At 37.9% G+C, this 14,542-nt stretch overlaps 1 protein-coding gene across 4 annotated transcripts in view; it reads left to right on the forward strand.

The window, feature by feature from the left end:
• DCLK1 (doublecortin like kinase 1) overlaps positions 1-14,542 on the forward strand; it is a 537,868-nt gene that overhangs the window by 508,709 nt on the left and 14,617 nt on the right. The window contains exon 17 of one of the 4 annotated variants that reach the window (XM_075337325.1): positions 14,199-14,272. The exons of the other annotated variants lie outside the window; for them this stretch is intronic. Coding sequence (XP_075193440.1) covers positions 14,199-14,272 — 74 coding nt within the window. The remainder of the gene's footprint in view (positions 1-14,198; positions 14,273-14,542) is intronic. 4 annotated transcript variants of the gene reach the window in all.

A 14,542-nucleotide genomic window follows, 5' to 3' on the forward strand; every position in this document is an offset into this window, starting at 1 on the left:
TCCTATGTCTGGCTATCACAATCCAAAAAATGAAGGAGTCCTTAAAACAGGTACCTGTGGAAGACAAGGTAACTTATTTAGTATCTTTTCCTATGACCCTCACATTAGAATAGGCTATTGATATGTTACACCAGAAGGTGGCAGCAGTAAACCATGGCCATGTGATGAGCAGGGCTAGCCTAGAATAGATCCAGACAAAGACCGGGCTGCAGTAACCTATTCTGCATACAAGCCTAGCAATACCGTCAAATGAACAAGAATGCGCCCCCAGCTATACGGTTACCAAAAACATCTCTGGACTCATTAACTGGAATACATCAGCATTTCTAAGATTTATGATTTTTTTACATATAGGGACTGAATGAGTCTTTTTCGATGATGGTGATGGAATCATTAGAGGGGTTGTCCTCTTTATCTTTATTTTAACAGATGTGTTGTGTACATGAATTTGTGGCACTTAGTAATGTACAAGTATTACACGATATTCTCCTGTGTATGTTATATGCCGCCTTTTACAGAGCTCCTGTCTACAAAAAGATCTGTCCATCAGCCGCCAACAGAAAAGCCCTGCACACACTAACGCTGCTTCTCAGCGGGTGGAGGCTGATGGAGAGCACTGGTCTCATGTCCCTTCATTCACTGCCATACCGAGAACAAGATGGCCAAACAGCCCGTGATGAAATATACAGGAGATAAACCTATAATACGTATATACTACTAAGAGCCACAAAATTATGTACTCAACACATCTGTTCACATAAAGATAAAGTGGACAACCCCTTTAATATTAAGCAATTTATTCTATTCTTCTATTCTTCTATTAGTATAAAATATGGCTATAGCCAACCTATTATCTCCAGACTGTTAATATCATATACTGTTAATTCAGAGGACTAGCTTGGAAATGAGCAATAGATGCTATTAATTGAGTAGTTGTTATTGTAATAATGTAGTTATATTTGTAGTGTACGGTTTATATTCGTAGAGTAGTTTGTTTCATAATCATATGTGTAGAATTGTTCTTTTAGTAAGGTAATGATATTACTAGATTATTAGTAATTATATTACTAGAATAGTTGCAAAATTAGCAGTAGAATTGTTGTATAAGTAACATCGTACTGTAACTACTATTACTAGTGAAGATAATTTATTATTAGATTAGTTCTTTTAGCATTGTAGTTACTGTATTAGTAGTATAGTTACTATAATACTATGGTATTTATTATATTAGTATAGTAGGTACTGTATTAGTATTGTAATTACTATATTTGTTGTGTAGTTACTACATTAGTATAGTAATTACAATATTAGTAGTGAAATTAATTTCTTTTTGGATTAGTTCTTTTACTATAGTAGCTATATTAGTATTTTAGTTCTTCCATTAGTATACAAGTTACTATATTGGTAGTATAGTTATTTTATCAGTATGTACGGTATTTACTATATTAATAATGTAGTTCTTTTAGTATAGTAGTATATTAGTCTTATTGTTTTATTGATATAGTAGTTACCGTTAGTATTGTACTTCTCTTTGTATACACATGTATTACTAATGTTATTATATTAGTATAGTAGTTATTTTATTAGAAGTGTAGTAGTATTAGTAGTGTAGTTCTTTTGTATAATGGTTACTATTTTAGTAATGTAGTTATTTTATTAGTGTAGTAGTTACAATAGTAGTGTAGCTATTTTCTTAGTATCTTAGTTACTATATTAGTAGTGTAGTTCTTCTATTAGTATTGTTACTATATTAGTAGTGTAGTTCTTCTATTAGTATTGTTACTATATTAGTAGTGTAGTTCTTCTATTAGTATTGTTACTATATTAGTAGTGTAGTTCTTCTATTAGTATTGTTACTATATTAGTAGTGTAGTTCTTCTATTAGTATTGTTACTATATTAGTAGTGTAGTTTTCTTTGTCGCTCTATTGGGAGACCCAGACAATTGGGTGTATAGCTACTGCCTCCGGAGGCCACACAAAGTATTACACTTAAAAGTGTAAGGCCCCTCCCCTACTGCCTATACACCCCCCGTGGGATCACGGGCTCCTCAGTTTTCATGCTTTGTGCGAAGGAGGCTAACATCCACGCATAGCTCCACTGTTTAGTCAGCAGCAGCTGCTGACTTTGTCGGATGGAAGAAAAGAGGGCCCATACTAGGGCCCCCAGCATGCTCCCTTCTCACCCCACTTTTGTTGGCGGTGTTTGTAAAGGTTGAGGTACCCATTGCGGGTACGGAGGCTGGAGCCCACATGCTGCTTTCCTTCCCCATCCCCTTAGGGCTCTGGGTGAAGTGGGATCCTATCGGTCTCCAAGCACAGGAGACCGTGCTCCGTCCACAACCCCTGGGAATCTGCTGGACATGGAGCTGAGTATCGTCAGGGACAGGGCCCTGCTACATTAAGGTACTCTGGGTCCCCGTACAGATTGCGCACACACACCAGCATTGCTGGGTGTGTTAGTGCGCCGGGGACAGCAGCGCGGCGCTGGTGCTTTACTCACTGCAGCTTTGCTGAGTGAGTTTTCTGTATTAGGAACTGCCGCGCCGGCCGCGGCTGGCGGTTTTTTACACTGCGGCGCGGCTGGGACGTGTAGTGCGCCGGGGACTTCCGCGCTGGCCGTGCTTATACGACGGCCGCGCTTATAAATCGAGTCCCCGGCTTTTGCGGCCTAGTTCCGTTTCGTTCCCGCCCCCAGGCCTGCCAGTCAGGGGAAGGGCGGGACGCTGATCAGAACGTCAGCGCCGAGGGCTGGAGTCTGCTTAGCATACTCCAACCCCCCTCACTAGGCACAGTGGGACGCTAGTTTCCCGCACTTTGTCTGGGGCACGCCCACGGCCCGCCCCTCTTCACAGGACGCCGGCAGCCATTCCTGTTTGCAGTCTGAGTGGAGAGGGGACACGAGCTCTGGGAGACCCAGGCACGGGATTCTGGCAGTCACACACCCGCTTTTCAGCGGGCGGTAAGCAGCCCTCGAGGGCTCACCCCACTAGTGCCGCAGTGTTCATTTGTACTTTATACATTGCATTGTACGGTCGCTATTCTTGGCTATATACCCTCCTAGATTGCTACACAACAGCATGTCGTCCGCAAAAAGCGGGGGGGCCAAGACACAGGGCTTCTATGCTACTTGTACCGCATGTAAGGCTATTCTACCGGCAGGTGCCACTGACCCCCATTGTGTGCAATGTTCGGCCCCCGTAGCACTTGCTCAGCCGGGGCCTCTGCTAGAGGTGGCCCAAGGAGAACCACCTGTGAACACTGTCCAGGTGACAGGGACGGAGTTTGCAGTTTTTGCTGATAAACTGTCGGTGACTATGTCTAAAATCCTTGAGACTTTGCAGTCCAGACCGGTAACTCAGACCATGGGCACCGTTGATTCAAGGCTCCCTGGTTCCCCTCTTTTGGAACACATCCGTGCTCCGGGGGGGTCCCATGCATCCCGGGGTGATGGCTCTGACACGGACGACAGTCCCAGACAGCCTAAGCGAGCTCGCTATGAGCGACCCTCGACTTCATCACACTGGTCAGGGTCCCAGCAGGAAGGCTCTCTGTTTGATGAGACAGAGGTTGCTGATCAGGATTCTGATCCTGAGACCGCTCTCAATCTGGATACACCTGATGGGGACGCAATGGTGAATGATCTCATAGCGTCCATCAATAAAATGTTGGATATTTCTCCCACAGCTCCTCCAGTGGAGGAGTCAGCTTCACAGCAGGAGAAATTCCATTTCAGGTATCCTAAGCGTAAATTGAGTACTTTTCTGGACCACTCTGACTTTAAAGAGTCAGTACAAAAACACCACGCTTATCCAGATAAGCGTTTCTCCAAACGTCTTAAGGATACACGTTATCCCTTTCCCCCTGACGTGGTCAAAGGCTGGACCCAGTGTCCAAAGGTGGATCCCCCAATCTCCAGGCTTGCGGCTAGATCCTTAGTTGCAGTGGAAGATGGGGCTTCACTTAAAGATGCCACTGACAGACAGATGGAGCTCTGGTTGAAATCCATCTATGAAGCTATCGGCGCGTCGTTTGCTCCAGCATTCGCAGCCGTATGGGCACTCCAAGCTATTTCAGCTGGTTTGGCGCAGATTGACACTGTCACACGTACATCTGTTCCGCAAGTAGCGTCCTTAACCTCTCAAATGTCTGCATTTGCGTCTTACGCTATTAATGCTGTCCTGGACTCTACAAGCCGTACGGCAGTGGCGTCCGCCAACTCCGTGGTTTTACGCAGAGCATTGTGGTTAAGGGAATGGAAGGCAGATTCTGCTTCCAAGAAGTGCTTAACCAGTTTGCCTTTTTCTGGTGACAGACTGTTTGGTGAGAGATTGGATGAAATCATTAAACAGTCCAAGGGTAAGGATTCATCCTTACCTCAGCCCAGACCAAATAAACCCTAACAGAGGAAGGGACAGTCGAGGTTTCAGTCCTTTCGAGGCTCGGGCAGGTCCCAATTCTCCTCGTCCAAAAGGACTCAAAAGGATCAGAGGAGCTCAGATTCTTGGCGGGCCCAGTCACGCCCAAAGAAAGCAGCCGGAGGAACCGCTACTAAAGCGGCTTCCTCATGACTTTCGGCCTCCTCTCTCCGCATCCTCGGTCGGTGGCAGGCTCTCCCGCTTTGGCGACATTTGGCTGCCACATGTCAAGGACCGTTGGGTGAGAGACGTTCTGTCTCACGGGTACAGGATAGAGTTCAGTTCTCGTCCTCCAACTCGATTCTTCAGAACTTCTCCGCCTCCCGGCCGAGCCAATGCTCTTCTGCAGGCGGTGTGCTCTTTAAAGGCAGAAGGAGTGGTGATCCCTGTTCCTCTTCAGGAGCAAGGTCACGGTTTTTACTCCAATTTGTTTGTGGTGCCAAAAAAGGACGGGTCTTTCCGTCCTGTTCTGGACCTAAAACTGCTCAACAAGCATGTGAAAATCAGGCGGTTCCGGATGGAATCCCTCCGCTCCGTCATCGCCTCAATGTCTCAAGGAGATTTCCTAGCATCAATAGACATCAAGGATGCTTATCTCCACGTGCCGATTGCTCCAGAACACCAGCGTTTTCTACGCTTCGTTATAGGAGACGAACACCTTCAGTTCGTAGCCCTGAATTCGGTCTGGCGACAGCCCCAAGGGTCTTCACCAAGGTCATGGCAGCAGTAGTAGCAGTCCTGCACTCTCAGGGTCACTCTGTGATCCCTTACTTGGACGATCTACTTGTCAAGGCACCCTCTCAAGAGGCATGCCAACACAGCCTGAACGTTGCGCTGGAGACTCTCCAGAGTTTTGGGTGGATCATCAACTTTTCAAAGTCAAGTCTGACCCCAACCCAATCGATAACATACCTTGGCATGGAGTTCCATACTCTATCAGCGATAGTGATGCTTCCGCTGGACAAACAGCGTTCACTACAGACAGGGGTGCAATCTCTCCTTCAGGGCCAGTCGCATCCCTTGAGACGCCTCATGCACTTCCTGGGGAAGATGGTAGCAGCAATGGAGGCAGTCCCTTTCGCGCAGTTTCAACTGCGTCCATTACAATGGGACATTCTCCGCCAATGGGACGGGAAGTCGAAGTCCCTGGACAGGAACGTCTCCCTTTCTCAGGCGGCCAAGGATTCTCTTCAGTGGTGGCTTCTTCCCACCTCATTGTCAATAGGAAGGTCTTTCCTACCCCCATCCTGGGCGGTGGTCACAACGGACGCGAGTCTATCAGGGTGGGGAGCAGTTTTTCTCCACCACAGGGCTCAAGGTACGTGGACTCAGCAAGAGTCCACCCTTCAGATCAATGTTCTGGAAATCAGAGCAGTGTATCTTGCCCTACAAGCCTTCCAGCAGTGGCTAGAAGGCAAGCAGTTCCGAATTCAGTCGCACAACTCCACGGCGGTGGCATACATCAACCACCAAGGAGGGACACGCAGTCGGCAAGCCTTCCAGGAAGTCCGGCGGATTCTGACGTGGGTGGAAGACACGGCATCCAGCATATCCGCAGTTCACATCCCGGGCGTAGAAAACTGGGAAGCAGACTTCCTCAGTCGCCAGGGTATGGACGCAGGGGAATGGTCTCTTCACCCGAACGTGTTTCAGGAGATTTGTCGCCGCTGGGGGAGGCCGGACGTCGACCTAATGGCGTCCCGGCACAACAACAAGGTCCCGGCCTTCATGGCGCGGTCTCACGATCTCAGAGCTCTGGCGGCGGACGCCTTAGTTCAAGATTGGTCGCAGTTCCGGCTGCCTTATGTGTTCCCACCTCTGGCGCTGTTGCCCAGAGTGCTACGCAAGATCAGGTCCGACTGCCGCCGCGCCATCCTCGTCGCTCCAGACTGGCCAAGGAGGTCGTGGTACCCGGATCTGTGGCATCTCACGGTAGGACAACCGTGGGCAATACCAGACCGGCCAGACTTGCTGTCTCAAGGGCCGTTTTTCCATCAGAATTCTGCGGCCCTGAGCCTGACTGTGTGGCCATTGAGTCCTGGATCCTAGCGTCTTCAGGACTATCTCAAGAGGTCATTGTCACAATGAGACAGGCTAGGAAACTATCCTCTGCCAAGATCTACCACAGGACGTGGAAGATATTCTTAACTTGGTGCTCTGCTCAGGAGGTTTCTCCCTGGCCATTTGCCTTGCCTACCTTTCTTTCCTTCCTGCAATCCGGGTTGGAAAAAGGTCTGTCGCTCGGCTCCCTTAAGGGACAAGTCTCTGCGCTATCTGTATTTTTTCAGAAGCGCCTAGCACGACTTCCTCAGGTACGCACGTTCCTGCAAGGGGTTTGTCATATCGTCCCTCCTTACAAGCGGCCGTTAGAGCCCTGGGATCTGAACAGGGTTCTAATTGCTCTCCAGAAGCCGCCTTTCGAGCCTTTGAGGGATGTTTCCCTGTCTCGCCTTTCACAGAAAGTCGCCTTTCTAGTAGCGGTCACGTCTCTTCGGAGAGTGTCCGAGCTAGCAGCGCTGTCATGCAAATCTCCCTTCCTGGTGTTTCACCAGGACAAGGTGGTTATGCGCCCGATTCCGGAGTTTCTCCCTAAGGTGGTATCCCCCTTTCATCTCAATCAGGATATCTCCTTACCTTCTTTGTGTCCTCGTCCAGTTCATCAATGTGAAAAGGATTTGCATTTGTTGGATCTGGTGAGAGCACTCAGAATCTACATTTCCCGCACGGCACCTCTACGCCGCTCGGATGCACTCTTTGTCCTTGTCGCCGGCCAGCGTAAAGGGTTGCAGGCTTCCAAATCCACCCTGGCTCGGTGGATCAAGGAACCAATTCTTGAAGGCTACCGTTCTGCGGGGCTTCCGGTTCCATCAGGGCTGAAGGCCCATTCTACCAGAGCCGTGGGTGCGTCCTGGGCATTACGGCACCAGGCTACGGCTCAGCAAGTGTGCCAGGCGGCTACCTGGTCGAGTCTGCACACTTTTACCAAGCATTATCAGGTGCATACCTATGCTTCGGCGGATGCCAGCCTAGGTAGACAAGTCCTTCAGGCGGCGATTGCTCACCTGTAGGAAAGGGCCGTTTTTATGGCCCTATCACGAGGTATTAATTTACCCACCCAGGGATTGCTTTTGGACATCCCAATTGTCTGGGTCTCCCAATAGAGCGACAAAGAAGAAGGGAATTTTGTTTACTTACCGTAAATTCCTTTTCTTCTAGCTCTAATTGGGAGACCCAGCACCCGCCCCTGTTTTTTTGTATACACATGTTGTTCATGTTGAATGGTTTCTGTTCTCCGATATTCCTTCGGATTGAATTTGCTTAAACCAGTTTATTGGCTTTCCTCCTTCTTGCTTTTGCACTAAAACTGAGGAGCCCGTGATCCCACGGGGGGTGTATAGGCAGTAGGGGAGGGGCCTTACACTTTTAAGTGTAATACTTTGTGTGGCCTCCGGAGGCAGTAGCTATACACCCAATTGTCTGGGTCTCCCAATTAGAGCTAGAAGAAAAGGAATTTACGGTAAGTAAACAAAATTCCCTTCTTTCTATTCGTATAGTTACTATATTAGTAGTGTAGTTCTTCTATTAGTATTGTTACTATATTAGTAGTGTAGTTCTTCTATTAGTATTGTTACTATATTAGTAGTGTAGTTTTTCTATTCGTATAGTTACTATATTAGTAGTGTAGTTCTTCTATTAGTATTGTTACTATATTAGTAGTGTAGTTCTTCTATTAGTATTGTTACTAAATTAGTAGTGTAGTTTTTTTATTCGTAGAGTTACTATATTAGTAGTGTAGCTATGTTAATAGTGTAATTATACTATGTAGTTATTATACTGTTAATTTCATTATTTTATTGCTATAGTAGTTACTATATTAATAGTGCATTTCTTCTCTTAGTATAGTTATATATCAGTTGTTTTATTAGTATAGTAATTACTATATTTGTAGTGTAGATATTTTCTTGGCATAATAATTGCTATATGTAGTTCTTCTATTAATATAGTAGTTACATTTTAATAGTGTAGTTACTCTTTTAGTAGTGTACTTCTTTTATTAGTAGTAGGTCATATATCACTAATGTTGTTATTGTTGTATTAGTATAGCAGTTACTCTATTAGTAGTGTAGTTATTTTATTGGTATAATACTAGTTGAATAGTTCTATTAATATACCGTAGTAGTTACTTTATTGGTATAATAGTTACTCTGTTATTAGGGTTGTTATTTTATTGGTATAATTACTAGAATAGATGGGTAGTAGTTCTATTAGTAGTAGGTACAGTAGTAGTGCAGTTCTTCCCTTAGCGTAGTTGTATATCAATAATGTTGTTTTACTAGTATAGTAGATACTCTATTAGTAGTGTAGTTATTTTATTGGTATAATTACTATTACAGCAGTTGGATTAATATAGCAGTTACTTTTTAGTATAGTAGTTACTCTATTAGTAGTGTAATTCTTGTATTAGAAGTAGGTGCTATATTAGTAGTGTAGTTATTTTATTGGTATAATAATTACAATATTAGTCTGGTAGTTCTTCTATTAATATAGTAGTTACTTTATTAGTGTAGTAGTTACTATATAGTGTGGTTATTTTATTAGTATAGTAGTTACTATATTAGTAGTGTAGTTCTTTTATTAGTAGTAGCTACTATATTAGTGGTGTGGTTATGTTATTAGTATAGTAGTTACTTTATTAGTGTAGTAGTTACTATATTAGTAGTGTGGTTATTTTATTAGTAGTAGTTACTATATTAGTAGTGTGGTTATTTTATTAGTAGTAGTTACTATATTAGTGGTGTGGTTATTTTATTAGTAGTAGTTACTATATTAGTAGTATGGTTATTTTATTAGTATAGTAGTTACTATATTAGTAGTGTAGTTATTTTATTAGTAGTAATTACTATATTAGTGGTGTGGTTATTTTATTAGTATGGTAGTTACTATATTAGTGGTGTGGTTATTTTATTAGTGTAGTAATTACTATATTAGTAGTGTGGTTATTTTATTAGTATAGTAGTTACTATATTAGTAGTATGGTTATTTTATTAGTAGTAATTACTATATTAGTGGTGTGGTTATTTTATTAGTAGTAGTTACTATATTAGTAGTATGGTTATTTTATTAGTAGTAATTACTATATTAGTGGTGTGGTTATTTTATTAGTAGTAGTTACTATATTAGTAGTATGGTTATTTTATTAGTAGTAATTACTATATTAGTGGTGTGGTTATTTTATTAGTATGGTAGTTACTATATTAGTGGTGTGGTTATTTTATTAGTATAGTAGTTACTATATTAGTAGTGTAGTTATTTTATTAGTAGTAATTACTATATTAGTGGTGTAGTTATTTTATTAGTATGGTAGTTACTATATTAGTGGTGTGGTTATTTTATTAGTATAGTAGTTACTTTATTAGTGTAGTAGTTACTATATTAGTAGTGTGGTTATTTTATTAGTAGTAGTTACTATATTAGTAGTATGGTTATTTTATTAGTATAGTAGTTACTATATTAGTAGTATGGTTATTTTATTAGTAGTAATTACTATATTAGTGGTGTGGTTATTTTATTAGTATAGTAGTTACTATATTAGTAGTATGGTTATTTTATTAGTAGTAATTACTATATTAGTGGTGTGGTTATTTTATTAGTATAGTAGTTACTATATTAGTAGTATGGTTATTTTATTAGTAGTAGTTACTATATTAGTAGTGTGGTTATTTTATTAGTAGTAGTTACTATATTAGTAGTATGGTTATTTTATTAGTAGTAGTTACTATATTAGTGGTGTGGTTATTTTATTAGTATAGTAGTTACTATATTAGTAGTATGGTTATTTTATTAGTAGTAGTTACTATATTAGTAGTGTGGTTATTTTATTAGTAGTAGTTACTATATTAGTAGTGTGGTTATTTTATTAGTAGTAGTTACTATATTAGTAGTATGGTTATTTTATTAGTATAGTAGTTACTATATTAGTAGTATGGTTATTTTATTAGTATAGTAGTTACTATATTAGTAGTGTAGTTCTTTTATTAGTAGTAGCTACTATATTAGTGGTGTGGTTATGTTATTAGTATAGTAGTTACTTTATTAGTGTAGTAGTTACTATATTAGTAGTGTGGTTATTTTATTAGTAGTAGTTACTATATTAGTAGTGTGGTTATTTTATTAGTAGTAGTTACTATATTAGTGGTGTGGTTATTTTATTAGTAGTAGTTACTATATTAGTAGTATGGTTATTTTATTAGTATAGTAGTTACTATATTAGTAGTGTAGTTATTTTATTAGTAGTAATTACTATATTAGTGGTGTGGTTATTTTATTAGTATGGTAGTTACTATATTAGTGGTGTGGTTATTTTATTAGTGTAGTAATTACTATATTAGTAGTGTGGTTATTTTATTAGTATAGTAGTTACTATATTAGTAGTATGGTTATTTTATTAGTAGTAATTACTATATTAGTGGTGTGGTTATTTTATTAGTAGTAGTTACTATATTAGTAGTATGGTTATTTTATTAGTAGTAATTACTATATTAGTGGTGTGGTTATTCTATTAGTATGGTAGTTACTATATTAGTGGTGTGGTTATTTTATTAGTATAGTAGTTACTATATTAGTAGTGTAGTTATTTTATTAGTAGTAATTACTATATTAGTGGTGTAGTTATTTTATTAGTATGGTAGTTACTATATTAGTGGTGTGGTTATTTTATTAGTATAGTAGTTACTTTATTAGTGTAGTAGTTACTATATTAGTAGTGTGGTTATTTTATTAGTAGTAGTTACTATATTAGTAGTATGGTTATTTTATTAGTATAGTAGTTACTATATTAGTAGTATGGTTATTTTATTAGTAGTAATTACTATATTAGTGGTGTGGTTATTTTATTAGTATAGTAGTTACTATATTAGTAGTATGGTTATTTTATTAGTAGTAATTACTATATTAGTGGTGTGGTTATTTTATTAGTATAGTAGTTACTATATTAGTAGTATGGTTATTTTATTAGTAGTAGTTACTATATTAGTAGTGTGGTTATTTTATTAGTAGTAGTTACTATATTAGTAGTATGGTTATTTTATTAGTAGTAGTTACTATATTAGTGGTGTGGTTATTTTATTAGTATAGTAGTTACTATATTAGTAGTATGGTTATTTTATTAGTAGTAGTTACTATATTAGTAGTGTGGTTATTTTATTAGTAGTAGTTACTATATTAGTAGTGTGGTTATTTTATTAGTAGTAGTTACTATATTAGTAGTATGGTTATTTTATTAGTATAGTAGTTACTATATTAGTAGTATGGTTATTTTATTAGTAGTAATTACTATATTAGTGGTGTGGTTATTTTATTAGTATAGTAGTTACTATATTAGTAGTGTGGTTATTTTATTAGTATAGTAGTTACTTTATTAGTGTAGTAGTTCCTATATTAGTAGTGTGGTTATTTTATTAGTAGTAGTTACTATATTAGTGGTGTGGTTATTTTATTAGTAGTAGTTACTATATTAGTAGTATGGTTATTTTATTAGTAGTAATTACTATATTAGTGGTGTGGTTATTTTATTAGTATGGTAGTTACTATATTAGTGGTGTGGTTATTTTATTAGTATAGTAGTTACTATATTAGTAGTGTAGTTATTTTATTAGTAGTAATTACTATATTAGTGGTGTAGTTATTTTATTAGTATGGTAGTTACTATATTAGTGGTGTGGTTATTTTATTAGTATAGTAGTTACTTTATTAGTGTAGTAGTTACTATATTAGTAGTGTGGTTATTTTATTAGTAGTAGTTACTATATTAGTAGTATGGTTATTTTATTAGTATAGTAGTTACTATATTAGTAGTATGGTTATTTTATTAGTAGTAATTACTATATTAGTGGTGTGGTTATTTTATTAGTATAGTAGTTACTATATTAGTAGTATGGTTATTTTATTAGTAGTAATTACTATATTAGTGGTGTGGTTATTTTATTAGTATAGTAGTTACTATATTAGTAGTATGGTTATTTTATTAGTAGTAGTTACTATATTAGTAGTGTGGTTATTTTATTAGTAGTAGTTACTATATTAGTAGTATGGTTATTTTATTAGTAGTAGTTACTATATTAGTGGTGTGGTTATTTTATTAGTATAGTAGTTACTATATTAGTAGTATGGTTATTTTATTAGTAGTAGTTACTATATTAGTAGTGTGGTTATTTTATTAGTAGTAGTTACTATATTAGTAGTATGGTTATTTTATTAGTATAGTAGTTACTATATTAGTAGTGTAGTTATTTTATTAGTAGTAATTACTATATTAGTGGTGTGGTTATTTTATTAGTATAGTAGTTACTTTATTAGTGTAGTAGTTACTATATTAGTAGTGTGGTTATTTTATTAGTAGTAGTTACTATATTAGTAGTGTGGTTATTTTATTAGTAGTAGTTACTATATTAGTAGTATGGTTATTTTATTAGTATAGTAGTTACTATATTAGTAGTATGGTTATTTTATTAGTAGTAATTACTATATTAGTGGTGTGGTTATTTTATTAGTATGGTAGTTACTATATTAGTAGTGTGGTTATTTTATTAGTAGTAGCTACTCTATTAGTGGTGTGGTTATTTTATTAGTATAGTAGTTACTTTATTAGTGTAGTAGTTCCTATATTAGTAGTGTGGTTATTTTATTAGTAGTAGTTACTATATTAGTGGTGTGGTTATTTTATTAGTGTAGTAGTTACTATATTAGTAGTATGGTTATTTTATTAGTAGTAGTTACTATATTAGTAGTATGGTTATTTTATTAGTATAGTAGTTACTATATTAGTAGTATGGTTATTTTATTAGTATAGTAGTTACTATATTAGTATGGTTATTTTATTAGTATAGTAGTTACTATATTAGTGGTATGGTTATTTTATTAGTATAGTAGTTACTATATTAGTGGTGTGGTTATTTTATTAGTATAGTAGTTACTATATTAGTAGTGTGGTTATTTTATTAGTATAGTAGTTACTATATTAGTAGTATGGTTATTTTATTAGTAGTAGTTACTATATTAGTAGTGTAGTTCTTTTATTAATATAGCAGTTACTCTATCAGTGGCATAGTTCTTCTATTAGTAGTAGTTACTATGTTAGTAGTGTATTTATTATATTTATCTATTGATTAATTATATAGTTATTCTACTAGTAAATATATTATTATAGTTACCGTATTTTATTAAATATGTATTTGTTATATTAGTAATATACTTATATAATTGTATTTAAATTGATCTAATATGTTACATTATGTGCTAACAAACATAAGAATGATCTTGAATACGGTAATAAATACTCAAACATTTTCCCAGTTGCACTTTTTGCAGTAAATACCTGAGAACAGATATTCTGTGTTATGCCTAGTGCAGGGCCTAAGGGGGGGCAGTGCAAGAAATATATGAAAAATAGCAGTCACGTACCGACCCCCTCAGGCATTACACGGGATGGCACACTGTATCAGTTTTCCTGTATCTTTCCTTTATTAATATTCAATATGTTGAATATTGAGGACAAGTCGCACTTTTAGTAAGTAGGCCATTTTGTTTTGCAAAGTATGAGTAAATGAAATGATCCATTGATCAGTAGGGAGGGGTTTGGTGTTGGAGTGACCCCTCTGATCAATGGGTAAAAGGGGGGATGGATAATATCATGTATTATATTATATTATACCTGGGTCATGTGGAAATAGAATCTTTTTACCAAATTGATGATCCACTGAGTTGCCCCATTTCTTTCTGCTCAGCTGGACCACGGTTTTTCCATCAAGAGATCAGGGTCTTTGGACTACTACCAACAGCCAGGAATGTATTGGATAAGGTATGAGATGGTTCAGCGCCAACAGTCAGTGTTTCCATGGCGACGTGCTGGCAGTCTCCATTAACCAGTCCCTTCAGTGGATAAACATGCTTTATTTAATTTATTTTATACCCAGTCCATATGCCGCTTTATAAGTTACAATCTCAGTCTCTGTTGAGATTTCGCAACCGCCTTCTCCATCCCTTTTCGTCCATTATTCACGCTGACATGGCCAGCTTTCTTCATCGCACATTTGCTAAATACCTCTTGTGGTTTAAAAGACAGGATACA

Source organism: Anomaloglossus baeobatrachus, chromosome 2, assembly GCF_048569485.1.
Source record: "Anomaloglossus baeobatrachus isolate aAnoBae1 chromosome 2, aAnoBae1.hap1, whole genome shotgun sequence".
Classification (NCBI taxonomy): Eukaryota; Metazoa; Chordata; class Amphibia; order Anura; family Aromobatidae; genus Anomaloglossus; species Anomaloglossus baeobatrachus.